At 32.2% G+C, this 25902-nt stretch overlaps 4 protein-coding genes and 1 pseudogene across 7 annotated transcripts in view; 2 read left to right on the top strand and 3 right to left on the bottom strand.

Annotated features, from left to right (window-relative positions):
* LOC145755530 (uncharacterized) overlaps positions 1–12439 on the bottom strand; it is a 51515-nt gene extending 39076 nt beyond the window's left edge. The window contains exons 1-28 of the mRNA XM_082571769.1: positions 12320–12439; positions 12052–12124; positions 10444–10534; positions 9971–10202; positions 9482–9655; positions 9189–9354; positions 8807–8928; positions 8346–8456; positions 7838–7912; positions 7581–7721; positions 7105–7260; positions 6620–6788; positions 6153–6259; positions 5750–5921; positions 5488–5616; positions 5163–5292; positions 4892–5032; positions 4285–4546; positions 3901–4101; positions 3475–3680; positions 2575–2713; positions 2229–2399; positions 1721–1870; positions 1318–1564; positions 919–1149; positions 648–777; positions 327–519; positions 65–244 (exon numbers count right to left, since the gene is read on the bottom strand). Coding sequence (XP_082427895.1) covers positions 65–244; positions 327–519; positions 648–777; positions 919–1149; positions 1318–1564; positions 1721–1870; positions 2229–2399; positions 2575–2713; positions 3475–3680; positions 3901–4101; positions 4285–4546; positions 4892–5032; positions 5163–5292; positions 5488–5616; positions 5750–5921; positions 6153–6259; positions 6620–6788; positions 7105–7260; positions 7581–7721; positions 7838–7912; positions 8346–8456; positions 8807–8928; positions 9189–9354; positions 9482–9655; positions 9971–10202; positions 10444–10534; positions 12052–12124; positions 12320–12386 — 4366 coding nt within the window. The 5' untranslated portion in view covers positions 12387–12439. The remainder of the gene's footprint in view (positions 1–64; positions 245–326; positions 520–647; positions 778–918; positions 1150–1317; positions 1565–1720; positions 1871–2228; positions 2400–2574; positions 2714–3474; positions 3681–3900; positions 4102–4284; positions 4547–4891; positions 5033–5162; positions 5293–5487; positions 5617–5749; positions 5922–6152; positions 6260–6619; positions 6789–7104; positions 7261–7580; positions 7722–7837; positions 7913–8345; positions 8457–8806; positions 8929–9188; positions 9355–9481; positions 9656–9970; positions 10203–10443; positions 10535–12051; positions 12125–12319) is intronic.
* A 1439-nt stretch (positions 12440–13878) lies between these two features.
* On the bottom strand, positions 13879–17429 carry LOC145756095 (polyubiquitin-F). 4 transcript variants are annotated; one of them, XM_082572335.1, is made up of 10 exons: positions 17279–17428; positions 16881–16986; positions 16301–16528; positions 15957–16184; positions 15628–15855; positions 15285–15512; positions 14956–15183; positions 14622–14849; positions 14279–14506; positions 13879–14190 (listed from the first exon to the last, which is right to left on the bottom strand). In XM_082572335.1, exons 2-10 carry the CDS (start codon positions 16981–16983, stop codon positions 14060–14062), a joined length of 1830 nt encoding a protein of 609 aa, XP_082428461.1. In that variant the 5' UTR covers positions 16984–16986; positions 17279–17428; the 3' UTR covers positions 13879–14059. The 4 variants fall into 4 exon arrangements, with proteins under 4 accessions (XP_082428461.1, XP_082428465.1, XP_082428464.1 ...); XM_082572339.1 differs by lacking the exon at positions 15285–15512 and having other exon boundaries at positions 17279–17429; XM_082572338.1 differs by lacking the exon at positions 14279–14506 and having other exon boundaries at positions 17279–17427.
* A 799-nt stretch (positions 17430–18228) lies between these two features.
* On the bottom strand, positions 18229–19775 carry LOC145755063 (TNF receptor-associated factor 3 pseudogene; annotated as a pseudogene).
* A 524-nt stretch (positions 19776–20299) lies between these two features.
* On the top strand, positions 20300–21728 carry LOC145755713 (uncharacterized). Its single transcript, XM_082571962.1, has 4 exons — positions 20300–20862; positions 21021–21198; positions 21347–21471; positions 21659–21728. Exons 1-4 carry the CDS (start codon positions 20300–20302, stop codon positions 21726–21728), a joined length of 936 nt encoding a protein of 311 aa, XP_082428088.1.
* Positions 21729–22301: 573 nt separating this feature from the next.
* LOC145754925 (uncharacterized) lies at positions 22302–25397 on the top strand. Its single transcript, XM_082571095.1, has 3 exons — positions 22302–23989; positions 24118–24336; positions 24550–25397. Exons 1-3 carry the CDS (start codon positions 22529–22531, stop codon positions 24808–24810), a joined length of 1941 nt encoding a protein of 646 aa, XP_082427221.1. The 5' UTR covers positions 22302–22528; the 3' UTR covers positions 24811–25397.
* Positions 25398–25902: the final 505 nt, after the last annotated feature.

Below are 25902 nucleotides of genomic sequence, written 5' to 3'. Positions count from 1 at the left end.
ATACCTATGATTGACATAAAAATTTTCTTAAAAATATATATTTTTAAACCAAATCTTATCTTACCTTGGGGGCAGTACCCTCCAGCGGGACAAATTTCTCCGGTGCCCGATGTGGGGTTTGATGTGCTTGCCCCTCCTGTGCAAATGTACCCGGCATCACAATCCCCTTGGGGGCGTATCATTCCGAGGGAGTCGCAATATTTTCCGGGAGTGCAATCAATACAATCCGTAACATTTTTTTGATCTAAAAAAATAATCCAAAAAATAAATTTAAAAATTTACATTTCTACATCAAGAATTAAATTTTATTCTTAAATTTAAAATACCTGGTTGATCAGAGAATGTTCCTTTCGGACATGGCTCAGGCTCAGGGCTGCTTTCATAACAATAATACCCTAGCGGACAAGACTCTGGATCTGTCGAAGCCAACGGACAAAAAGAACCAGCTGGACAAGGACTACAATCATCAACAGTTTCTCCATCAGGATCCGAGCGGAAAGTTCCCCCAGGACAAGGTACCTAGATTTTTAAAATTTTTTGGGGTTACCAAATCAATTAAATTTATATCAAAAAACTATAAGTATATAAAGATTTTGATAAACCAAGGGCTTTAAATAAAACCTAGACCATTTTTGAGTCTATTTTACCTGGTTTGGTCCATAAGAACCAATGAGAGATAGGTCACTTGGTAGGAAGGTGTTATTTATATTGGTTGGGCAATAAAAACCAGGATTACAAGATCCGCTCACAAGTTGCGAAGCTTCCAAACAAAATTTTCTAAAAACATGAATAATTGATTAAATTTTCAAAACCTTCAATGTCAACTTAAAAGATTAGATTAAGGTGGACTCTAAATTTGTGTTTTACATATCAAGTATATTTAAACATTAAAACATTTTAAAATATATAAAAACATACCCAGCTGTGCAAGGCAGACAATCAGTGATTTTCGATTTTCCAACCTCAATATTAAGGGTTCCAACAGGGCATTCTACTTCGACAGGTGTGGCTTCTGGGCAATAGTGGCCCGCTCTACAATCGGTAGCATCTGTCAAGTTCCGCAAACCAGCTTTACAATACTTGCCGGCTGTGCAAGTCTTGTTCATTGTCATACTGTTAAATGAGGTTGCCTCATCATCACAGTAGTGCCTGTTTAAAAAAAATCGAACAAAACTTTATTAGAAGACTGTAAAATATTTTTCAGCAAATATATGAAAAACTAAGGCAAGTAGTATTTAAAAACAAATTTACAAAAAAATAAGTGTTTTTTAAAAATAAAAAACATTTCAGCTTTCTTTCGATTACATTTAAATTTACCCAGGTTCACAGGCAGAGCAAATAGAATTGCCAGGTTTTGTATAGAAACCAACTCCACAACCATCATCATCTATTTCTCCATTGTTACAAATAAATCCAGCGTCACAAGGTATGCAGTCGCTTTCTCCAGCTGCAGGAGTACTGTTAGACACAGACACCAGATCGCCTAGCGCTTCCGCACCATTAGGCATGTATGTGCCAATAGGACATACAACTGGCTCAACAGTTGCCCATTCACAGTAATGCCCTTAAAAAACAATTCAGGTTAAATTTTTTTTCATGAATCATATTTTATATATTAAAAACTTTACCATTAAAAAAAAACTTTTTAATAAAAATGTAAGGTGCACTTGCTTATTTAATCACTGTACCAAAGTAAAATCTTAAAAAATGAAGATCTTACTTTTAATGCAAGGCAAGCAATCTCCCATTTCCGTTTTCTGATATTCTGTGTTGTAAGTTCCATTAGGACAAGGGTAGTCCTCCTTAGAGGTTGTTCCATTGGGGCAATAATATCCAGGAAAACAAGCTGCAGTGACTTCATCTTGGCCACCTAAATTAAAATTTTTTGAAATTAAAGATTTTTTTAGAAATTGAAAATATTTTTACTAAACTTGGCAAAGCCATGGTACATTTGCGTGTTTTATGGAGAGAAATTTAAAACAAACAAACAACTTAAAACAGATTACTAACCAGCTGAATAAAAGTTTATGCAAAAACACAAAGACTTATTTAAAATCCTGTTAAGAAATAAATTAAAGTAAGAACAACATTCTTTACTTTGACACTTAAAAGTACACATTTTTAACAAGGTTACAGTGTCAAACACATCTTTGTTGGTTAAAGAAGCCTGCCTTCCAAATTTATTGGCCTAGAAACATTCAAGAAAAAGGTTACTTAAGTACATGTACCTGTACAGTAAAATCCTTCGTCACAAACTGTGCAGTTTTCTTGGCGGGAGTTCAGCTCGTTCGGTGAGTATGTACCTGGTAAGCAAGGAAATCGGCTTCCACTAGTGGTCCCCAGTGGGCAATAAAAACCGGCCGGGCAGTTTTGAGGCTCAGCTGTTAGTCCAAAACCAGCTGTAGAAAAAAAAATTTAAACATGAACCTTGTTTATTTTTTTTGATGTGGTAATATTAATAAATAACATGCAGCCTAATACTTCAAAATTAAACCATTTCAGCAAGAAAGTATAAACACTATTAACCACATTAAGCAAATAACTAGTACTGAATTTTATCTATGATTTACTTACTTGTTCCATATCCACAGAAATAACCCTCAGGACAAATATCGCATTCTTCTGCTGAGGCCAGATTAGTTGCACTACTAAATGTTCCTGGCTGGCAGTTGTACTGATTAGAGGTTACAGTTCCTATTGGGCAGTAGTGGCCCTGTTTAAAAACAATCAACCATTTAAACAACTAATAACATTTAAGAGAGCAGAAGAAAATAATTCCAAAAATTTACAGAAAAATAATGCAGAGCTGTAACATTACAGTTAATGCAGTTGGATACATCAAGACAATTGACAATAAGTTTAAATATTTTTTAACAATGTCAGACAACACATTTATTACAATTTGATGCAAATTTTAATTAATTTTCAATAATAACTTTTCCAACTTTTTACAACAAAAATATAATATTATATCACCAAAAGCAGAAAAGGTACAGAAAAATATTCCTTTTTTAGTTAAAAAAATAAATACAAAATTATGAGCTCATAAATTCAAAAGCATGACATCTAACCTTTTACATAGTACCATATACAACTAACTCTTTAATTTTTAAAAACACCCATGAATACGAATAACCCCCACCAATGTCATCATGCAAAATACAAACCTAATTAAACATCTTATGTCTCTATTAGTCCAAACCTGAATGTTGTCAACAACAATTTTTTGAGTTTATTTATATTTTACTAAAGCCCTCAGGTTTGAGGTTTAATTCCCACGTTGGTACTAAATTTTTTGAATAAATACCTGTTAAAATAATTTTAAAGAAATAAATAACTTATATTACTATCCGGACTTTATAGACCAAAGTTATCCTATAATTATTGAGCATTATATTAACATTATTCCTAAAACCGAAGGTTTTTTTTTTTAAATGTTTTAGTCTTAATTATGAATAATTATTATGTAATTACTGGACTGCAGTCTTCAGATGGGAGTTCCAACCCTTCATCAGGACATGCTTTTCCTTCGTCACAAAGTTTGCAATTTAATTTATCTGACGACTTTATCTGGTCATTGTAAGTACCAGAAGGACAGGCAATGGGAGCTGTTGTCGGAGCAACCTCACTGCCCCACGGACAGTAGTGGCCAACTGTACAATCAGTACATTGGGTAGCATCTAAAAAAATTAGGTTTGTAAATTTTATTTAATTTCCTAAAAGTGTTAAAAAAGTCACAATTCAAAACTACCATAAGCATCTAAAAAATGGGCTGTGGTAAAAAATTAAGCTAGGCTTTATAGCTTGACCTATATCAAATTTAAATTAATAAATAAAACAATAACAAGATTAAAAGTAGATTTTGGTCATGTAAGAATTAGTGTTAAGTTTATATCTTACCTGTAAAGCCCGTTCCATCTCCGTAAGTACCAAGTGGACAAGGATTTTGATATTGTGAAATCTGACCAGCCACGCAATAAAATCCAGCCGGGCAGTCAAGACCTGTCAAGTCTCCTGTTCCTTCTGGACAAAACTTGCCAGCAGGGCAGGCTTGGCAATCACTATCACTCTCACTTTGTTGGTTGGGATTGTAAGTACCCCCTGAAAAATTGCATTATCAATAGCGAAAAATTTTTATAGGTTGTAGTTGATCTCCGTTGTTTAAATTTATATACTTGATCAGCTGCAGACTGGATCAAGACTAACAAATGCTACCCCATGTTTAGATTATTAGTAAAGTCACCCTTTTAATGTCTAGTTAAAATAAACTCAAAAACTGCTAACCTTTGCATGGTATTTCACTGCAGGATCCTGTTCCCAAAGGACAATAGTGACCGAAGTCACAAATTAAATCATCTGCAACTGGATCGATGGTTGCCGGAATTTCACAGCAGTACCCAGCAACGCATGGAATACATTCGCTTAAATCACGGGATCCGTTGTTTGGATTGTAAGTACCGACAGGGCAGTCGTATGCCTTTTCGCCATCACAGTATTTGCCTTTGTCGCATAGACCGTCTGGGGGTGTAGATGTAGTAGATTGAACCTACATGTATTTAATATTAAATAAAGTGTAGAAACGCAAACTTTAGAGCCAAATTAAAGTTAATTTAAAGAACGTGACTGGTCTTAAATATTTATAGAACTTAATTGTAATTTGTTGATTAACTTTAAGTAAAATTATATTTATTACAGCACTTAAAAAAAAGACAGTTATTAACTCAAGTCAGATATTTAAACAGTTATTAACTCAAGTCAGACATTTAAACTTTGCTCTCAATCAGACATTTAAAACTTAACTGAATATATTTCAAATGTCAAACAAACCTTTAGATAAAAATCAGAAAACAGTTACGCAAGTTGATATATTTACAGTATATAAATTTCCTACCGGACAAATGTAGCCAGGCGAGCAAGGGCTGCACACAGTTGAACCATTCGAAGACCAAGTTCCAATTCCACAGTCAGTCGGGGGTAAAGATGGATCACTACATTCTTTCCCAGCTTCACATAAAGTACATTCAAATGCATTCTAGAAAAGAAGTTTTTTCAAAGCTGCATCAATATTTAATTAGCTGAGAGTAAACTTGATATATCATATTTAAAACATAAAAAAAGGTTGCAATTTTATATCTCTCAATTATTTTCTTATATTTATTTACATTTTCTGAGTAATATCCTCTAGGGCAGTATAAGGGGCCTGTGGTTGTGTTGGGGCAATAGTAACCAGCCTCACAGTTTGTACATTCTTGTTGGCCTCCATAAGAGTAAGTACCACTGTCACATGCTATTCTAAAATTAACAAGAATACGTCTCGTAAGTATCTTTAAATAAAAATAAACTAAAAAATACAACCATTTAATAATCTTTAAAGGAGAACTAAAATGAAAAAACGTTTTATATACAGTATTAAACTAATCTGTGTTTAGAAATACAACTAAATAGAATTCTCTTTTTTAAACAAAACATTTTTCTTTAAATACTTACTCAGTATTATCGTTAAGATTGGGACAGTAATGGCCGGCCCTGCACCGGGTACATAAAGACTGATTACCTGGTGAATAAAACCCATCATTACAATCAATCTGAATGTTGCTGGTTGTAAGTGGGCAGGCTCTGAAAATAGAAAAAATGTAGCAAAGTCGTAAATGTTTATAGGTAAAAATAAACATAAGTTTTGCCATTAATTTCTTAAATAAAACCTATACAGGTGTATTTATTTTGAAAATAAAAAAAAAGTTTTACATACTTTGCAGGAGGGCATTCGAAGCATTCAGTTTGACCAGCTATGGCATAAGAGCCTGGGGCGCAAGTTATTCTATCACCGGTGGTATTTGTAGAAGGACAGGCATACCCAGCTGGGCAAGGTGTACATGCTGTTGCCATGCCAAGACTGTAATCTCCCGGTGCACAGGGTTGTGCTAAAAAAAACATTAATTTTCACTATTTCAGAATACTAAAATTACAAAAAATTCTGCAATAAAGTACTCCTAGTTTATTATCAAACGAAGTACACCATAAAGTTCATAAAGCCATTTTTGAACCCAGATAATTTAATTATAAAAGTGCAGACTCTGGTAGGTCAATAATTAAGTGACATTTGATATTGAGTTCAACCACCACTACTTCTTGCTAAAGTTATATTCACTTACGTGCAAGTGTTGTAGAAGGGCACTGAAATCCAGCAGGACAGGAAGTACAAAAATAAGCTTTTCCCAAGCTGTACGTACCTGGTGGGCACACTATTTCGATTGCTTGACTGTAAATTTAAAAAGATTTGCTACTTTAAAAAAACTATAATAATAATTAAACTCTAAAAGTAATGTTTTTTTTGAATTCATTAAAACCAATGCACAATCCAGAAATGCTTGTATCTATCATAAAAGTAAGTCTGGACATTTATAAAGTTAGTCTGGACACATTTCAAAAATAAAAAAAAATTAAAAAATAATAAATAATATTTATTGTTAATATAATTAAGGTATTTTTGATAAATTATTCAAAAAATTTTATCACCAAAATTTATACAGAATCCAAGGTATTTGTGCCGCCTATGTTTATTTTAATAATGATAGAAATGCCTTGGTGAATATATAAATTCAAACTCTGAGTAGCTTACTTGGTGTAAGGGCAGTAGAATCCTGGAGTACATTCATCACAATTGTCCTGATTCGTTTCCGAATAAGTCCCTCGATCACAATCTATCATCCCACTTGCTGTTTTGTCAGGGCATGCCTTGCCTGGTGGACAATCTTTACAGTAAGCTTCTCTCGTGTTACTGTATTCACCTTAAAAAATTGCAGTTTAAAAAGCCTGTATTAAAAGCTTAAAAAGTTTTATTTAAATATGTATAAAGGATTTTATGACCATGAATATGACCAAGTCTTTAGTTGACAATTTCGTATTTTGGTAAATATATGACTCTGACATTGAATACCAAATCAGCTAAAAAGTTTGGCTTAGCAGTAATCAGTAATGTTTGTAGCACCTACAAAAGAGCCCCTTTAACAAAAAATCATTAAGAATCAAACTCAAAACTTCATGTCTGCAATTTTACTTTAAAGAACATTAAAATTAGGATTAAAAAAATTTTAATTAACTTACCTATGATGCATTCCTGAGGTGAAGTAGCCGTTGGGTCATTACAGTAAGAACCTTCCGGACAGTCTTTACATTCTGGCACAGTTTCATCGTAATATTGTCCAAGTGTGCAGTTACTTCCAGTTGAACTTAATATACTGACCCTGTCACATGTTGCATCTAAATAAAATAACACAAAAATGCAGGGTGTAACCATTTAAACCCAAGCTTTTACCCAATTAACCCCTGGCTTTGATCCCCAATGCTTTCATTAGTCCCCATAAATAATATTAACTCCAGTCAACCCGGCATGCTCATTTAAAGCAACACGATAAATAATAACCAAAACTGCCAAAGAGTAACAAAAACTTTTCTAATTTTAGGCCATACAGTAAAGATTATCACATCAAGAATAATTAAATAAAAAAAATTTTAACTAAATTTTACTGCAATAAAAAATATCTTTTTATTGTAATTAGACAAAATTTTAAATTGCAAACCTGTAGGACAAGGAAGGCAACTTGCCAAACCACCAGGACTATAAGTTCCCAAACTACATTCAGTTTGAGATGTTCTTGAAGAACAAAAATATCCCGCATCACAATTTAGGCATGCGCTTGCACTAGCCAAACTATAAGATCCTGAATAAATTTAATAAAGTAAAATAAAACGGAGAGCAGTCATAATAATAAAGCATGCTGCATAACTACATGCCAAATAAAACAACATAAAAATTTTTAAAAAATAGTCGACCTACCAATTGCACAGGCGATGGGTGCAGTGGCTCCAGGAGAACAATAACTTCCAGCAGTGCATGGTTGACAAGTGGAATCTTTAATAAAAATGTATAAATTAATTTAAATTGGTTTATTGTTGCGAAAAATATTTACATACAAATTTTTGTATTACCCTTGTTAAGAATAATACACTGATATTAAAGACATAAGTTAGGGTTCGATCCCTACTGCTCCGTGCCAAAGTGCCCTTAAAAAAGATGCTATAAGCGGTACAAACTTTTGCAGAGCCCAAAACTAATTAACAGATTTCTATTTGGTTAACTATTTAAAGAAATAAAAAATTTGAAACTGGGTCAAAGTAGTAAATGTAATCTAATGTTTGGGCTCTGCAATCAGCCTTCTTACATCGCGTATTAATATACAAAAAGAAAACATTAATTATTTTTTTTAAATATTAATTATATAAAAGAAAATATTAATTAATTTTCTTAATGTAGGAATAGATTAAAAATAAAAGTATATACTTACCACCAAGAGTGCTGTAGGTTCCATTAGCACATAAAGTTGTAGTAGAAGCTGTACAAGAAGATCCGGCGGGACACTGGGTGCAGATTATTTGCCCGGCATTGGAATACTCATCTTTAAATTATATAGTATATATTAAAGCACTGTAGTGTAGTGGCTGAAACATTTGGTTTCACAGAATAAAATAAATGGTTTGATTTCCACTGCTCTCATAAGTGGACATTATGGCTTTATAAGCGGCAGAAACTTTTGCCAAGCCAAACACCAATCACAGGTTAATTAACTTTGAATTGGTCTAGATAACAAATTTTACCCTGTGTTTAGATCATAAAGTTTGCTTTTCCACTCCGAGGTAAAGGATATACAAAAAAAATTTGTTGAATATGGTAAACCATGCTTTGCTACTTATAGTTTAAAAAATTTTTTGAGGCATAACAAACAACTATTCAGTATATGTTACTTACTTGATGGGCAGGGTTGTGGGGCTGCACTAACGCTTGAGCAAAAAAACCCAGCAGGACATGTTGTACATGATGCTTCAACCACCAATGAGTAAGTTCCAGGAGTACAAACTACAGCCCCAGTTCTAAAACGTTAATAAATGTAAATATAACTTTTGAGAAATTAAAAGCAAAAACTAAAAAACTCGTCATCATACACTATAAAAAACATGTTCAAAATAAATAGCCTGGGTTAAACAAAAATTAAGTAATTTATGGTAACACCATTAAATATTTTAACTCAAAGTTTGGTTTAAAACATTAAAATTATTTCAAGATGTTTAAGCTGTGTGGTTAACCTTCTTATTTTGGAAATAGTTTTAGAAAGCAACAAAAATAAACTTACACAGGATTATTGCATGCGTAACCTGCTGGGCAATCTTCACATGATTTATGGTCAGATGAAGCCAGCTGGTTGTTAGGACATCTGGTGCACATGGTTTGTCCAGCTAATGATATCTCACCTGCTCCGCACTGATCTGGGGCTATGGTTGGGTCAGAACATTGAAAACCTAAAGGTTAATAGTTTGGTTAAAAAAATGAGCTAAAAGAATGATGAGCTAAAAAATATTTAAGGAATATCTGAAACAACAAAATGTATGTATACCCATAATGTACAATATAAGTTTAAATAACTACCTGATGGGCATTCAATACAATTTGGTTGTGCGACCGTCGAAGCATAAAATCCAGTTGCGCAGACAGTACAATCGCCAGCCCCCGAAACACTTGAAGTACCAACTGGGCAAACAACAGTTCGACTCCTACCTGGACATTCGTTACCAGCTGGGCAAGGGTCACATGCAGATTTGCCTTTAAAATTTAAATAATTATTTTTTGTTACATAAAGATTATTTAAAATTATTTAGCCTATCCATACGGTAACTTTTAACCCAGTCTCAGGTTTTTTTGACAGTTTTAATAATTTTTGATCATACTACCTGAAAACCATGATAATTGATTTAATAAACAATAAAACAATGTGTGTAAAATTAGAAAAACTACTTTAGGTTTTTTTTATTTATAAAATTGATAGTTTAATTTTCTTTCCAAGTTATAAAAGCTTAAGATTTTTTTAATTGCTGCAGCTAGTATTGTATGCTAAAAAAATTAAAATTAAAATCTTACCAGCTACACTGTAGTCTCCAGGATCACATTGCGTGGGTATTGTTGCAGGGTTATTGCAAAAAAAGCCAGCGGGACATTGTTCACAGGTGGATGCTCCGTTTTCCGAATACAGTCCGTTGCCGGATCCACATGGATTCTCTTTACTACTACCCAGTGGACAAAAATTGCCGGCCGTGCATTGGGAGCATGTGACAGTAGCACTTGAGTTACTAAAAGTACCCCCAGGACAGTCCTTACATTTATAACAAAAAACTTTTAAAAAAAGAACATTTGAGTTTTTAAAACAAGAAAGTGCAACTCAGGACCAGATTAAAGTAAAAATTACTTTTTGATTAAAACTGTAAAGAGTTACATTAACAATATAAACAAAAATAATTACACATTTTACACTTATATGTAAAATTACTAATTAAGGCTCTTCATTTAAGTAAATTCTACAAAAATTATGACTGTTTTGAAGACCAGTAACTTACCCTGCATGCTGATGCATCAGTTTGATTGACTAAATCGTTATAAGTTCCAACTGAGCAAGGTTGTTGTGCCCCCCCCTCTCCACCTGAACAACTATAAAAAAAAATTTAGTTAAAATAAAATATTTTAAACCATTAAACCATGTGTGTGTGTGTGTTTATACAAAATAAATAGCCAAGATTAACTTTGTTTGAATTATCTAAAATGTCAAAAAAAATTTAGTATTTTTGTTGGACTTAAGTCACAAATTTAATTTGAATAAATTTCAGATCTCTACTCACTAATTAAAAACAAGTAAAATTTAAAAAGAAAATTGTGCAATATTATTTTAAGCAAAAACTAATTAAAAAATTTCACTATTTATATGACAACCAATAAACCCTTAGAAATATGTGGAAATTGTATTACGGTGACAATGACGTTAGAAAACATCATCAAACAGTAACTAAACAAACAGTCACAAGGAAAAGTGATTTGCTATCGACCACATTACACAACAAACCTTGCCAGTTGCCATTACAGCCGTCTAAACACAAAGACAGGTCAAAACCTGTCTATTCAGGTACGCACAATAGATTTAAAGCCAAAAACCCGAGTCTAAACCTATAAGACTGGGTATGTTGCCAAAACAGAGCAATTACAACGTGCCACTGCGTATTAGAACAAATGTACGTCAATGGATCAAGTCAAATATTTGCACTTTCTCTCAGGATTGCTCTTTTGTGGCATGTTTGCCTTCAGCGAAGACTGTCGGTGATTAAAGAAAGACAAGACAAATAAAGAATCGGAATCATGTTTGTCAAATAACACATTAAAACTAGAGTCAGAAAAACTGATTAAAAAATTATTAAATAATTAAAAAAATATTTTAGATCCTTACAACAAATAGAATATAACAATTTTTTTTTGTTATTGAAAATAATATATACCAGTACCATAACTAACATCGATAAAAAAAATCACATTTATGGTAAAACAAAGCTAAACCTTAATTTTTGTTTATAAATCAAAGTACCAACAGAAATAATACTAAACAAAATTAAATATACAAAAAAGAAATATTAAATTACAACACAATACAAAACAGGACCCAAAATTTTACTAAAAACAAAGCCTACTTTTATATCACTACAACAAAGAACTAATTAGCATGATTTCTATGGAACCTGTAGAGAACAACAACAAACAAAAGAACAACTTCAGACAACAAAAGCCAATGTTGATGAATTGTTTGCCGTGTAGTCCTAGTAATAAAATTTATGACCCAACACTAATCTGACAACCTAATAATTCTTATATTAAGCCATAAAATATTTATTGTTGCTGTTAAGCAGGAAAAAGATTTTAAATTGGCAAATAATGTTTTGGAATTTCACAACTGATGTTGAAATAAAACCAATTTTTTTTTTATTATTGGATACATGAATTTGGTTTAAAAGTAATTTTTTAATATCTATATGTATATAATTATTTTTCGATAAATCATATAGTTTTTTCTGTAATCTTGTTAGGTAAATAAGATGATTACTGACAATCTTTTTAAAATAAAATTAATATTTATTACACATAAACATTTTATAAAAACAATAAATGAAATTATAATAACTTACTAATATCCTATATTACATTGGACACAACCAGTCGTGTTGTCATAAAAATAAGATCCTGGTACACAAGTTATTCCTAAAAAACAAATAATAAAGTTTAATAAAAATACTAAACCTATCATCAGCAGATTTTTATACAAAACAAACTGACAAATAAAACAACATACAGTTATGTCTTAAATTGTTGTACATACAGATATATAGTATACAAATATACTAAATTTTAAATAAATTTACTAAAATAGTGTACTAAAGTAGAAGTCTGTCTTACCTTGTGCAATGTTAAAAGATAGAAATAATAAAATTCCTAATCGCAAAAGATCTTTTTCCACCATCATTCAAAATAAATCCATTCCAAAAAAACTTTAAAGGTGAAAATAATGTTTGAAAATATATCGTGTTTATTTTTTAATAAAACTTTTTTATGCTATTTTACACTTATTCTACAAAAAATAAAACCAATCACTTTACATATCTGTTTATACCAGACTAAAAAAATTTTATAAGTATTTTTCCTAAATAAAACTTATATTGCATTGCTTTCATATCACATTTAATAATATTCTAAACTGCGAATATTGACAGATTTTTCTATCTGTCTATTGCTCAGATTGTTATTAGGTTGATAACCGTTAAATAACTTGTCTTTACTAAAACTAAGAAATATTGAGATGTATTAAACTAAAAAATGTAAAACCAACTACTGGTATAAAATTACTAATGCAGATATTGCTTGTTCTAACTCAAAAACGTTTTTAAAGAAAAAAGCGCCGAACTTAATTTCTAGCGTGCTTTGTAGCTTTAGAAACCTAAAATTAAATGGCGTGCGAATTTTAGAGCAATGGCGACACCATTGGCAAATATACAACTACCTTTTTTAGTTATCCGCCTGCGTAACATTTTAAATTGATTGTTATCAAACTTTACCTTTAAAAATAGTCAAAACTTTATAAACTGCTGTGATTTCCACGTGATTTCTAACATCATTTATGTACAACTCCGGGCTCTAAATTTCAGCAGGTGAATTTGTAGGCCTGCAGAAACAAAAACATGCCGAACTGGCAAAAAAGTCACTTCTTTATTAAACCAACGTAAAATAGGCTTTTATTATTCGTAACTATCCCTTGGTATTACCCTACTTCTCATATAGTACATTACCTTATCCCGTTTAATTTTTTTTTTGTACATGTATAACTTCTACATTTTCGGAAAGTTTGTGTCATCCGACTTTACTTGCTGCGAACCAATCACAATCAGGCTAGCGCGCAACTCTACCATGCATGGCGGGAACAAAATTAATTAATTTTTAAAAAATGTTACCAATGTTATACTCACATCACTAAAACTTTTTGTTACCAATGCTATACTCACATCACTAAAACATTTGTTAAAATTGAAAAGATTTTGAAACAACAGTTTACTAAATTTTAGGTTAAAATTTAGTAGCCATTCGCAGATGAGGAACTGGATTGAAAAAGGCCAAAGGAAAAAAAATAACACAAACAATACACATACTTTTTGGCATTTTTTTACCTTAGACATATTTTTAAAAGAAAACTGAACATCTAACTCGGGTTTGGTCTGGCAATCTTCCAACAGTAAGTATATCAAAAGTTTTATCTAAGGAATTATAAATGGTAACTTTAATCAACTTACCCGATTTGCCAGCAAAACTACCCAAGATTCAATTTGTCTGTTTATATTACTGCAATTTTAAAGTTAACCAAGTAGTACTACAAAAACAGCAAATGAATTTCCAAAACATCCGAAATAGCTAATCAACAAACCAGTAACAGATTATCTAGTAGCTCTACTATACACTTAGATAAATATTAACAAGAACAATGTTTTATTTTCAAGAAAAAATTTAGAAGAACACCAAGTAAATAGGCAGGAAAATAATTAAAAATATAAATTACGAAAAATCATTTTCGCCAGAACTTAAATGTTTTTAGCAGTTATTAGTTATTACGAAATAAAGTCAGTTGCTAATATAAATATATTTATAAATTTAAAAACCACCACGAAGACGCAACACAAGATGAAGAGTGGACTCTTTCTGGATGTTGTAGTCGCTCAATGTTCGACCATCTTCAAGCTGTTTGCCAGCAAAGATAAGACGTTGTTGGTCTGGTGGGATTCCTAGTTAAAAAAAAATTTATATTTTAAGTTTAAAAAAACAATTGTCGAGAAAAACAAGTTTAATTTAGGTAGAAAAATATAAACAAACCTTCTTTGTCTTGAATTTTTGCTTTGACATTCTCGATGGAGTCGGAAGATTCAACTTCGAGAGTGATGGTTTTGCCGGTCAAAGTTTTCACAAAGATTTGCATTCCTCCCCGAAGTCGCAACACAAGATGAAGAGTTGACTCTTTCTGAATGTTGTAGTCGCTCAAAGTACGACCATCTTCAAGCTGTTTGCCAGCAAAGATAAGACGTTGTTGGTCTGGTGGAATTCCTGTTAAAAATAAAAAAAATTTATTTATATATATATTGAAACTTTAAAATCTTGATTTATTAAAAAAAAGACACAATTGAAGTGAATAAAAAGAAAGTTTAAAAACTACACAAACCTTCTTTGTCTTGGATCTTTGCTTTAACATTCTCAATTGAGTCGGAAGATTCAACTTCAAGAGTGATGGTTTTGCCAGTCAAAGTTTTCACGAAGATCTGCATTCCTCCTCGAAGTCGCAACACAAGATGAAGAGTGGACTCTTTCTGGATGTTGTAGTCGCTCAATGTTCGACCATCTTCAAGCTGTTTGCCGGCAAAGATAAGACGTTGTTGATCTGGTGGGATTCCTGTAAAAAATACAAAAATTATCATTTTGTAAGTTTAAAATCTTGATTTATTTAAAAAAAGACACAACTGTAAGAAAAAAAAGTTGAATTTAAAAACTACACAAACCTTCTTTGTCTTGAATTTTTGCTTTGACATTCTCGATGGAGTCGGAAGATTCAACTTCAAGAGTGATAGTTTTGCCGGTCAAAGTTTTCACAAAGATCTGCATTCCTCCTCGAAGTCGCAACACAAGATGAAGAGTCGACTCTTTCTGAATGTTGTAGTCGCTCAAAGTACGACCATCTTCAAGCTGTTTGCCAGCAAAGATAAGACGTTGTTGATCTGGTGGGATTCCTGGTAAAAAAAACATAAAAGTTTAATAATTTTAAAATTGGTTGCTATATTGTAAAAAAGAAAACAATGTCAGTTAAGTTTAAATAAAAAAACAAACAAACCTTCTTTGTCTTGAATCTTTGCTTTAACATTCTCAATTGAGTCGGAAGACTCGACTTCAAGGGTGATTGTTTTGCCAGTCAAAGTTTTCACAAAGATCTGCATTCCTCCTCGAAGTCGTAACACAAGATGAAGAGTGGACTCTTTCTGGATGTTGTAGTCACTTAATGTTCGGCCATCTTCGAGCTGTTTGCCAGCAAAGATAAGACGTTGTTGGTCTGGTGGAATTCCTGTTAAAAAATAAAAAAATTTATTTATATATGTTGAAACTTTAAAATCTGGATTTATTAAAAAAAAGAAACAATTGTAGGGAGAAAAAGTCTCAAGTTTAAAAACTACACAAACCTTCTTTGTCTTGGATCTTTGCTTTGACATTCTCGATGGAGTCGGAGGATTCAACTTCAAGAGTGATGGTTTTGCCAGTCAAAGTTTTCACAAAGATCTGCATTCCTCCTCGAAGTCGCAACACAAGATGAAGAGTTGACTCTTTCTGGATGTTGTAGTCGCTCAAGGTTCGGCCATCTTCGAGCTGTTTGCCAGCAAAGATAAGACGTTGTTGATCTGGTGGGATTCCTGGTAAAAAAAACATGAAAGTTTAATAATTTTAAAATTGGTTGCTATATTGTAAAAAAGAAAACAATGTCAGTTAAGTTTAAATAAAAAAACAAACAAACCTTCTTTGTCTTGAATCTTTGCTTTAACATTCTCAATTGAGTCAGAAGACTCGACTTCAAGCGTGATTGTTTTGCCAGTCAAAGTTTTCACAAAGATCTGCATTCCTCCTCGAAGTCGCAACACAAGATGAAGAGTGGACTCTTTCTGGATGTTGTAGTCACTTAATGTTCGGCCATCTTCGAGCTGTTTGCCAGCAAAGATAAGACGTTGTTGGTCTGGTGGAATTCCTGTTAAAAAATAAAAAAATTTATTTATATATGTTGAAACTTTTAAAATCTGGATTTATTAAAAAAAAGAAACAATTGTAGGGAAAAAAAGTCTCAAGTTTAAAAACTACACAAACCTTCTTTGTCTTGGATCTTTGCTTTGACATTCTCGATGGAGTCGGAGGATTCAACTTCAAGAGTGATGGTTTTGCCAGTCAAAGTTTTCACAAAGATCTGCATTCCTCCTCGAAGTCGCAACACAAGATGAAGAGTTGACTCTTTCTGGATGTTGTAGTCGCTCAAGGTTCGGCCATCTTCGAGCTGTTTGCCAGCGAAGATAAGACGTTGTTGGTCTGGTGGGATTCCTGTTTATAAAATAATAATATTTAAAAACTACATAAAAGTTTTAAATGACCCAAAAATTACATCATTACACAAAAATAGGTTTTTGATTTAAACTTTCTTTGCACCTTTGTACAAGGACGCAAAATTATTTTATACATAATAGTTTGACACTTAAATAGTATCAACAGTAAAAAATAAGTGAAAGACCTTGTTTATAATCTTAGATGGTTAAAAACCAAAACACATATTTACTTTAACATGTTTGGGGAACACCATCTTTCTTTGGGCAGCCCGATTTTTAAATTTATATATGTCAGTATGTTAAGCAAAATCTGAAAATAAACGAACTGACAGACTGACAAACAAACAAACCTTCTTTGTCTTGAATCTTGGCTTTGACATTCTCAATAGAGTCTGAAGATTCAACTTCAAGAGTAATGGTTTTGCCGGTCAAAGTTTTCACGAAGATCTGCATTTTCTAAAATAAAAAAATTAGTTAGAAAACTAAACACAAGCTAACAATTTACCTATTTTCTAAAAAAAGTTTGGTAGACTAACAAACAGGCAAATTACTGTAAAAAGCTCAAAAAACAGTCTGCTAGTCCCGCAATAGCAGGTTGTAAATGTACACCTATCAGCCTATACACGGAAACAAAATCACGCAATTTTTTTAGTCAGCTTCTGATTATTCTATCACCAACTATCATCAAGCACTTTTAACTTACATTTATTAAACAAAATAGGCTATGGATAAAACTGTAATAACTTACGATTTGTTAAATATATCTATCAATTCAACAACGGCACAATAAAATTCTTCAGCAAGTAAAAAGTACGCTAATAATATCTTACAATTTTATAAAACACGAAAGTATGGCGGAGTCGTTGTGCGACAACTTATATACCCAACGATCACATGACGAGTCACGTGATTATTGCGATCTCTTATTGGCTGATGTGTACAAAGCGAGTCTAGAACAGTCTTTGTTTGGCTGCAGTGACGTTGCGTTTCGCTTCCGCGACCTATTTTTAATAGCGCAATATTTAGTACCATAATGGCGACATGTCCGATTCTAAACAAGATCAAAAGAGACTATCCTACATAAGCCTGTTGCCACCTTTCTTTTCTTCATAGTTTAGAGTTACAGTAAATTTAAAGGAAGGAGGTTTTTCGAGTTTTAAAGGAAATGTTATAATGTAGTGATTAATTATGTAAACTGTTGTTGGTGCTATGCATTATTAAACGTATACTTCACATTAAACTTAACAACAATGAACCTTAACTTTTTGTTTTTTTAATTTTGAACATAAAATTTATGAAAAATCTGATGCGATTTTTTTAACAGGATATTATCTAAAAAACTACCGAGTTATTTTGATATGTTGATGTAAAATCTTGCAACATTGGACCATGTTACACCATATTTCAACGTGGTTTATAATAATTAAATAAGTAATAAGAAACTAGCTAGTGTACGTAATCGGGAAGTTGTTAATGGTTCACTAGGCTAATACCAGTTACTCATTCCTATCCATTCGAACGTCACAAAAATATACTTAGTATCATATGCTTTTTCTCTTAACGTCACATGAGTATCAGCAAATAGAAATAAATTGATTACCGTTGCGTATTTAATGCGGTCATGCCCAGGCAAGCCCATTGCAATAACAAATTTTTAAACACTGTCATGTGATTAATATATTTATGGTGTAGGTTTAAGTTTACAAAAACAAAGTCACATTTGGTTGGGTTGACTGATAAATAACAACTATACGTTAATAAAGTATTTAAAAAGGATCATGGATTTTGAGGGTTCATATTTTAAGCTGTAACAAATACGCCATTTTCTTGTTTACTCTAAGTCTTATCTATTCTTTGTTACATGTTTACACCTAGAGTCTCGTCTTTACGCCTAACCATTATCACGTGTCTGTATCACGTGACTTCTTGCTTTAACTGTTTAATTGTGTTGTATTATACTAGTATTAGTGTTTGTGGACGGTTGTTTGTAAATCTTACGCAATAAAATACTATAAATATAAATACGGCTTACTATACAAAAGAATATCAGGCAAAAACGTTACAAAGCATACTGACAATTTTCTATGTATATATACAATTAAAAAAATAATAAGAGTTTTAAAAATGCTACGTTATTTAAAATTTCTACTTAAAAGTTTTTTTTAAATATTTTCCAAGTTGGTAATCTCGACTTTAATTTTAATGTAAATAGAATCGTTTTCCACATAACTGCCACCTTCTGCAACGTTGTGAGCCACGAAAAGAGGACATCCAGAAGCAATGTTCATGTCCGATACCGGTTTCTTAAAAGAAGAGGACGAAGGATCGGGATGAAAAGTGTCCGAAAGATGGCGACGTTCTGAACCCTGGTCCATGAGCATAAGGGTTACTTTTTGTCTAAATGGCCATGGTAATAGTGCGTCATATTCACCCTTCATAACAACAAAGAATAAAGATATGTGAGTGCCTTTACCCATTCCGTCGCCGTTAAGATAAATCCTGGAACACATTTTGTACCCGTATTGACTTGTGTAAAAAGGCTTGGAATAAAAAGACAAAGCACGACCACTAATGGCTTCTTGTTTTTTTCTTTGATAATTTTCAATTTTCCAGATCATTGCGCCATTGTTACTCGTATGTTCCAAAGCTTTAAATCTTAACTCCATTTCCGCAATGTTTATACTATAAAAAGATAATTGTCGTTCGACATCTTCAACAAGTTGTTTCAAATTTTCTTCACCGGGAGGTACTTCGGAAATATTGCCTCCTAAAAATTGTGCTCCTGATGTCCTTCTCTCTAATTCCACTACCTTTCTTTCTAAATCTTTTGTTTTTTTCTTTATTCCCTCTATAGAAGTAGTCTGTTCTTGATTTTTATTTTCTAAAAATTCTTTTAATTCGTTTTTTTCTCTGCTTATGTTAATAAGTTTGTCAGAATGTGATGCGGCAATTTTTTGTAAAGAAGCAAGCTTACTTTCCAGCTTGGTTAATACATTGTTATTGATCATACATTCTCTGGCGACTGTTTCAATTTTTTGATTGACGATAGTCACACCATTTTTAATTTCCAACATATTTTTATGCTCTATTAGATTATTGTTTGCTACTTGAGTTTGTAAATTCTGATTTTGGTGTAAATCCATGCTCATAACCGTAAGGAGTAAAACCTGCCTTACGTTATTTATTACCTGTCCAAGTAAATAGTTGCCCGGTAAAATTTGTCTACTTGCCCGGTTCTGCGTTGACATTTGTTGAAACTATGGTGAAATATTTTTCGTTTAAACTGTTTGTTTAAAAAATTAAGGAAACATTTTATTTTAAAAATTTATTGGCGTTATTTCCCGCCGATATTCCTATTGGTGTTTCCCCCGGGTGGTTTTAGTGACAAGTTATAGCGCAAGACGACCTAATACGAAAATATAAAGTTCGTAGATAAAATATAAAAAATAAAAGATGAATTGGTTTGAAAAACACAAATTAAAACGCACGATTTCGCGTTTCGTCGATTTATTTAAACAAAAACAAATTCATCAACACGTTAAAAGGAACTTAATTGTAAACTTAATTCAAAGTCGAACCACGTTAACATCGATTAGCGTTTCCCAATTTAAATTCCGACAATACAATTAAACTACCTAATTCCTTTTACATACAACTCGTTAGCAAGCAGACGTAGATAAAATATTCCCAAATGCGCATTAAACTGCAACTTTAAAAGCCTGTATTATAGCACCCCACGGCAAGAATTCATTAAATTACAACTTAGGCAATGTCCAATCTTCATTCCAGTTTGCATTCGAGTTACTGCGATAAAGATTTACTGAACATGAGTCCTTACAAAGATTCGAAAACTTGTGAGTTCTACCCTGCTTTGCAGCCGGTTCATAGTCAAGACACCAGGAAGTCAAAATGCGAAAGTGTAAGCCTAGAAGAATCAGTGAAACGAGTACATTTTACTGCGCCGAATACACCTGAATCACAGTTTTCGCCCAATTTTCACAGGGAACCTCTCAAGTCTAACAACTCGCCTGCTACATGCATCGCAGTATTGGCCATTCTAATAGGCAGCCTGGCAGTCGCCGGATGTGTACTGGTATATTTCGAAGTGAACCAGGGAAAGACAGACCTTAACAACCTACAAAAATTAATGTTTGGTAAAGTGCAACTGATGCACACCAATAGCTCTGGATATATGATATCAAATGACGTCAGACAAGATGGTTGGGTCGAACTGATGCTTAAGAAAACCGAGTTTCTTGCAATCGAAATAGATAAAATCAAATCTTGGGCAAATTATTCTGCCTGCCTTAAAGGACATGATTTTACATCTGGGTAATTCAGTTTTTGTTTATAACATTTTAAAAATATTACATTTATTTATTTATACTATTTAACTTAATTTATTTACAGAAAAAATTCAGTTTTTGTTCATAACATTTTAAAGACATTACATTTTTTTATTTATACTATTTAACTTAATTTATTTACAGAAAATTTTGCTATCGTTTGTTAAATATAAAACTGAATTTCTGGCAAGCAGAAACATTTTGTCGACAGCGAAACGGTCATCTTGCGTTTGCAGATAACTTAACTACTTGGAATGACACTCTCGCCTTCTTATGGAACTATGGGCTAAAAACGAAAGAAATTTGGACTGGGATTTACAAAGTTTGTTTTAATTCTAAATTATTTTTTAAACTTAGTACGATATTTCACAGAAATTCATATCAGCGTTTATATATGTTAAAATAAAACAATTTATATCTATGGCCATGCAAGTAGCAAGTGTTAAGGTAATACATGTGTTTAAATTCAGGATTTTCAAGGAATATGGACATACACAGATGGAAGGCGTGCTGGTTTTATTAAATGGTCTAGTGGTAATATATTTGATGAAGGAGATGACTGCGCGCAATTACGAATCGATTCAGTATACAATCGGTAAGTTTAGGTTAACTCTCTTGTCCAACTACTATACTAGATATACCACTGATTTACGAAAATATAATGGTGTTATTTTTGACCTACATTAAAATAAGTCAGTGGGTTTATTGTATGGGTGATTGTCTTTGGGCAGTTTTTAAATAAGTTAGTGAATTTTTGCAATTATTGTTAATACTAATTTTAGATCAGCAGTTTATGATCGGCGCTGCTCAATTGATCAAAGAATTTTTCTGTGTCGATTTGTAATTCCTTAAAACGTAGTTTAGTTTTCCCGTTTAATGTATTACTGTTAATAAATACGTAAACGATATTTGTCTCAATATATTTACTTAGTTTCCAATGTATTTGTTTTGTTAGTAACGGTGTTCAACGTTGGTGTTTTTCAATTGCCATTTTAACAAAATTAACTGATTATAACACTGTGAAATATTGTCAGTAAACTACTTTAGTTAATGATATTTAATAGGCATTGCACTGCTGCTTTTCTTATTGCACAATTTATTTTAATTTTGCATTGTAACAAAAAATTGTAAATAAAAAAATTGCCGAAAAATTTTTACTGCCACCTTGGGAAATTTTTATGTTGGTAACTTAGCAACAAGACTCGATTTCTATACATTTTCAAACAACGTGTGGCTTTTGTTTGTTTAATTCATACAACCGTTAACAATAAGACAAATTACGTCATGTTGTTTTCACCGCGTGACACGGTTAGTTGCAACTATTTGGGGATGGTATATTTTTAAATTTTTTTACACCCTAGTTGCCAGCATGACGAATTCAAAAAGGTGAGGCATTTTTTTACAACGGCAATGAAGCAAATTAATAATTTAAGTGGACGGTTCATTTATTATTCTCTCATTTTGTAGATTTGTTTTATACGTGTTGGGATGTGTAATTCCATGTTTATATAATTTAGATATTAAAAAAATTTATTAAGTTTGTAGGTATATAGAATACATACTTTTATTAAAAAATTAATAATAAGGTAATGTTTTATAAAACAGGCAATGTCTAAAATTGTTTAAATTCAAAAAAAATATTGGTAAATCTTATGGCTCTTGGCGTAAACCAAACATCGCGATATGAATATTTTACCACAACAGATTTAAGTCACCCTGAAAAAATAATAAATAATAACATGGGTTCTCGCAGACAAGCAGAATACAAAATAAATTCCAACAATTCCCCTTTGCTTCAAATGCAAAAACAATACCAGCGAAAGCTTTTAGCTGAGAAGGAGAAAAAGATAGCTGAGCTAGGTTACAAGGCACAAGAAAATTCAATGCGACATGTTGCCGAAAACAGCAGTAAACAGGTCAGAGGTTATTTTCAAAGGTCAAGTTCTGACCGTAGTAGGCAGACAAATTCGAATTACAGAGAATCCACTTGGTCTGGAAATTCTGATCGCCGAAAACTACCCCCGATTGAGCACTCAAACACTTTCCATGACGAGCATAAGGTTGAATATCGAAGAAAAACGAAGCTACAGAAAAAGAATTCAAACATTCCTCTTCACCAAACAAACATTCACCAAGAATCAATGAAAAATCGACATCCAAGTAAAAACAATTTGGTGAAAAATAATAAACCTCCGATTCATTTTCAAGAAAGTAAAGAAAATGAAAAGGAAAATGGTAATGAATCTCCTCCGCCAAATTTAGCAAAGCTTAGAGCTTTAAGTCACAAAAAGATCCAAGAAAAAAGAAACAAACTCAAGATGCTAAACAATCGCAAGCTTTCTCAAAATGTTGAAGACGAAGATGCAGATCTTTTGCAACATTCTACCAAATTAACAGATTTTCAAAAATGGCAGATTGAGCAAAATATGGAGCGTCAAAAACGACTAGAAAAGCATCGACATGCTAATGAAGCAAAACCAAATTTGCTTTCTAATGTTAGCATATCAGATGTTGACCCTTATGGTGATACTCCGCCCAGACCAAGTTTTCAAGAATCAAATTCGTTTGAATCGAAAACAACTACAACCCAAAACAAGGCAAAAAGTAAGCCATTTGATAAACTGAGGAGAAAAATAGCTTCTTCAAACTTTAACGAAAACATTTCATACGAAGACACTCCAAAACAAGATGAAATTCCACTAGAAGCGAAACCTTTTGCTTTTTTTGACAAGACATATAGCAAACAACATGGCTTATCTGAACAAATGCATGCATTTCAAATAAACAACAAAGTCAAAGAGAAAATGAGCAACAAAGCTCAAAACTTGAAAGCTGACTCGAACTCTGTTCTGGCAGGATTTAACAAGCCAGTATTGGTGCGCAGGGATGGGAGAAGCACCGCAGGATCTCGCAGCTCAAACAAAAATACACCTTCTGCTGGACATCACAATAAAGTTCATACAAATTTAAATAAACCCGGCAACAATCATACTCATCGGCAAAGTAAAAACACAGAGCGTTACAATGAAAATTGGAGAGGTCAGGCACAGACCAAAGAAACAGTTACCACACATGCAGCGGAAGGTCAAGTTCTCTCCCATGATACCCTCAGTGTAAGTTATAACAATAGTGTTTGTTTTAGGCTTAATAAAAGCTTTTATATATATATACAGAAAGAAACCACTATTTTTAACCAAGACATTCTTTTTCAATTTAAAAAATTTTTAAATAAACTTTTCAGATTCCAGAATATGAAAACATCGTGCTCGTGCCATGCAACAGTTGTGGCCGCAATTTTAAAAAGGATCGACTGCAAAGTCATTTAAAAGTTTGTAAAAAAACAGCACACAAAAAGAGAAAGGCCTTCAACATGGCCGAGGCCAGAAAAAAGGGCACCGAGAATGAACATTTTACAACAGTACCAGATAATATCATGAGCAAAAAATATGCTGCAGCAACGGTATGCTGTTATTCTTTTACTTTTACAATTTGTTATGCAATTTAGGTTTTAAATTTGCCTAGTATTAAATTAATGTACTGTAAAAATAATATTGAGCTGCTTTAATATGATAAAATTATAGTTAATGTAAACCAGATTATGCTGCTACCCATATGAAAATTCTATGTTTAATGTCAACACATATTTACACCTTATTTAAATTTTGTTAACCAGAAAAATACCTGGAGGCAACAACACGAAGATTTCATCAAGACGATTAAGTACGCCAAGAAGACTTCAGATTTCGTTGCTGGCGGTGGAAATTTAAAAGACTTACCCCCACCTCCACCTTCTCTTAACCCAAACTACGTCCAGTGTAAGTACTGTGAGAGGAGGTTTGCACCCCAGGCTGCTGAAAGGCATATACCACGCTGCAAAGAAATCAAATCAAGGCAACTTCCCGCTCCTAAAATTAGAAAAACAAAGAAAAAATAAAATTTTAAAGTCTTGGTAAAATTTAATAAATTTTTTTATGCTAATTTAATGTTACTTATAACATCCCTTTAAAATATAAACTAAAGTATTATTTTTAGTCACTATCTGTAATATTATCTTTTCATATTTTGCTTTATATTTTACATTTTGTACTTTGTATTTATAAAATATTTATATTTTAATGTACAGGCAGTTTTTACCTATATACTTTGTTACTAATGTTATTTTTTATTTTAATGTGAACTTTTAGTTTATATGTTTTTTCCTTGCCTTACGAGTACTTGCTGCTTTGCACATTATTTTTATTGCTTATTGCTTACCATTAAAATTTCATACCCACTAAAACACATTTTTTCCCTAATACATAATGCAGTATTTTATGCAAATCAATTTTTTGTTTACCCACAGTAACATTTAATTAAAAAATGTGATTCCTATAAAATTTTAAAACCCGAACAAAATGTTTAAAATCGTATATAAAAACTTTTTTTAAGGGTAGTTTTAAGTTTTTTATTTTTTTGTTTTACATGTTAGTTAGAAATTTTTAGTATTTTGATCTAAAATTTTAAGAAAAAAGTTTTATTTGTTATTATTAAAATGTACAAAATTGCAAACTGTATGGAATTGTTGTTAGCAAGTTTTTAAAATACCCTTACTTAATTTTTGTTTATTTTTGGGAACGTACCCAAGCCATGTTATACAATAATGACAAAAGGAATATTTGTTTAATTGAAAAAGTTAATATGTTGCACAAACTTATCAGTCGAATGGGGCCAGGTTGAGCTATCTTACGATGGTAAACTAAGTTGATAATCGTTAAATTGAATAACTGTTTGCACAACTTCTTGATATGCACATTGACAAACTACATTTTTAAATAATTAACTAGCCTGTATTTGATCTTAAGGCTATTATTATCAGCAGAACAAAAGCAGAGACAGTTCCCGAATAGCAAGGTAAGCGTCTACCATCTACACATTTTTTAAACTTGTAGTTAGATGTAGAAAAAGAGTAAGGTGCTTGCTTGCTGTTTGTTTTTAAAATGTAACGTTTAAAGTTACCATTTATTTGCTTTCAAGTTTGTTATGCGCA

Source organism: Corella eumyota, chromosome 6 (genome assembly GCF_963082875.1).
Source record: "Corella eumyota chromosome 6, kaCorEumy4.1, whole genome shotgun sequence".
Lineage (NCBI taxonomy): Eukaryota > Metazoa > Chordata > Ascidiacea > Phlebobranchia > Corellidae > Corella > Corella eumyota.
This window is presented reverse-complemented; position numbering and strand designations above follow the sequence as displayed.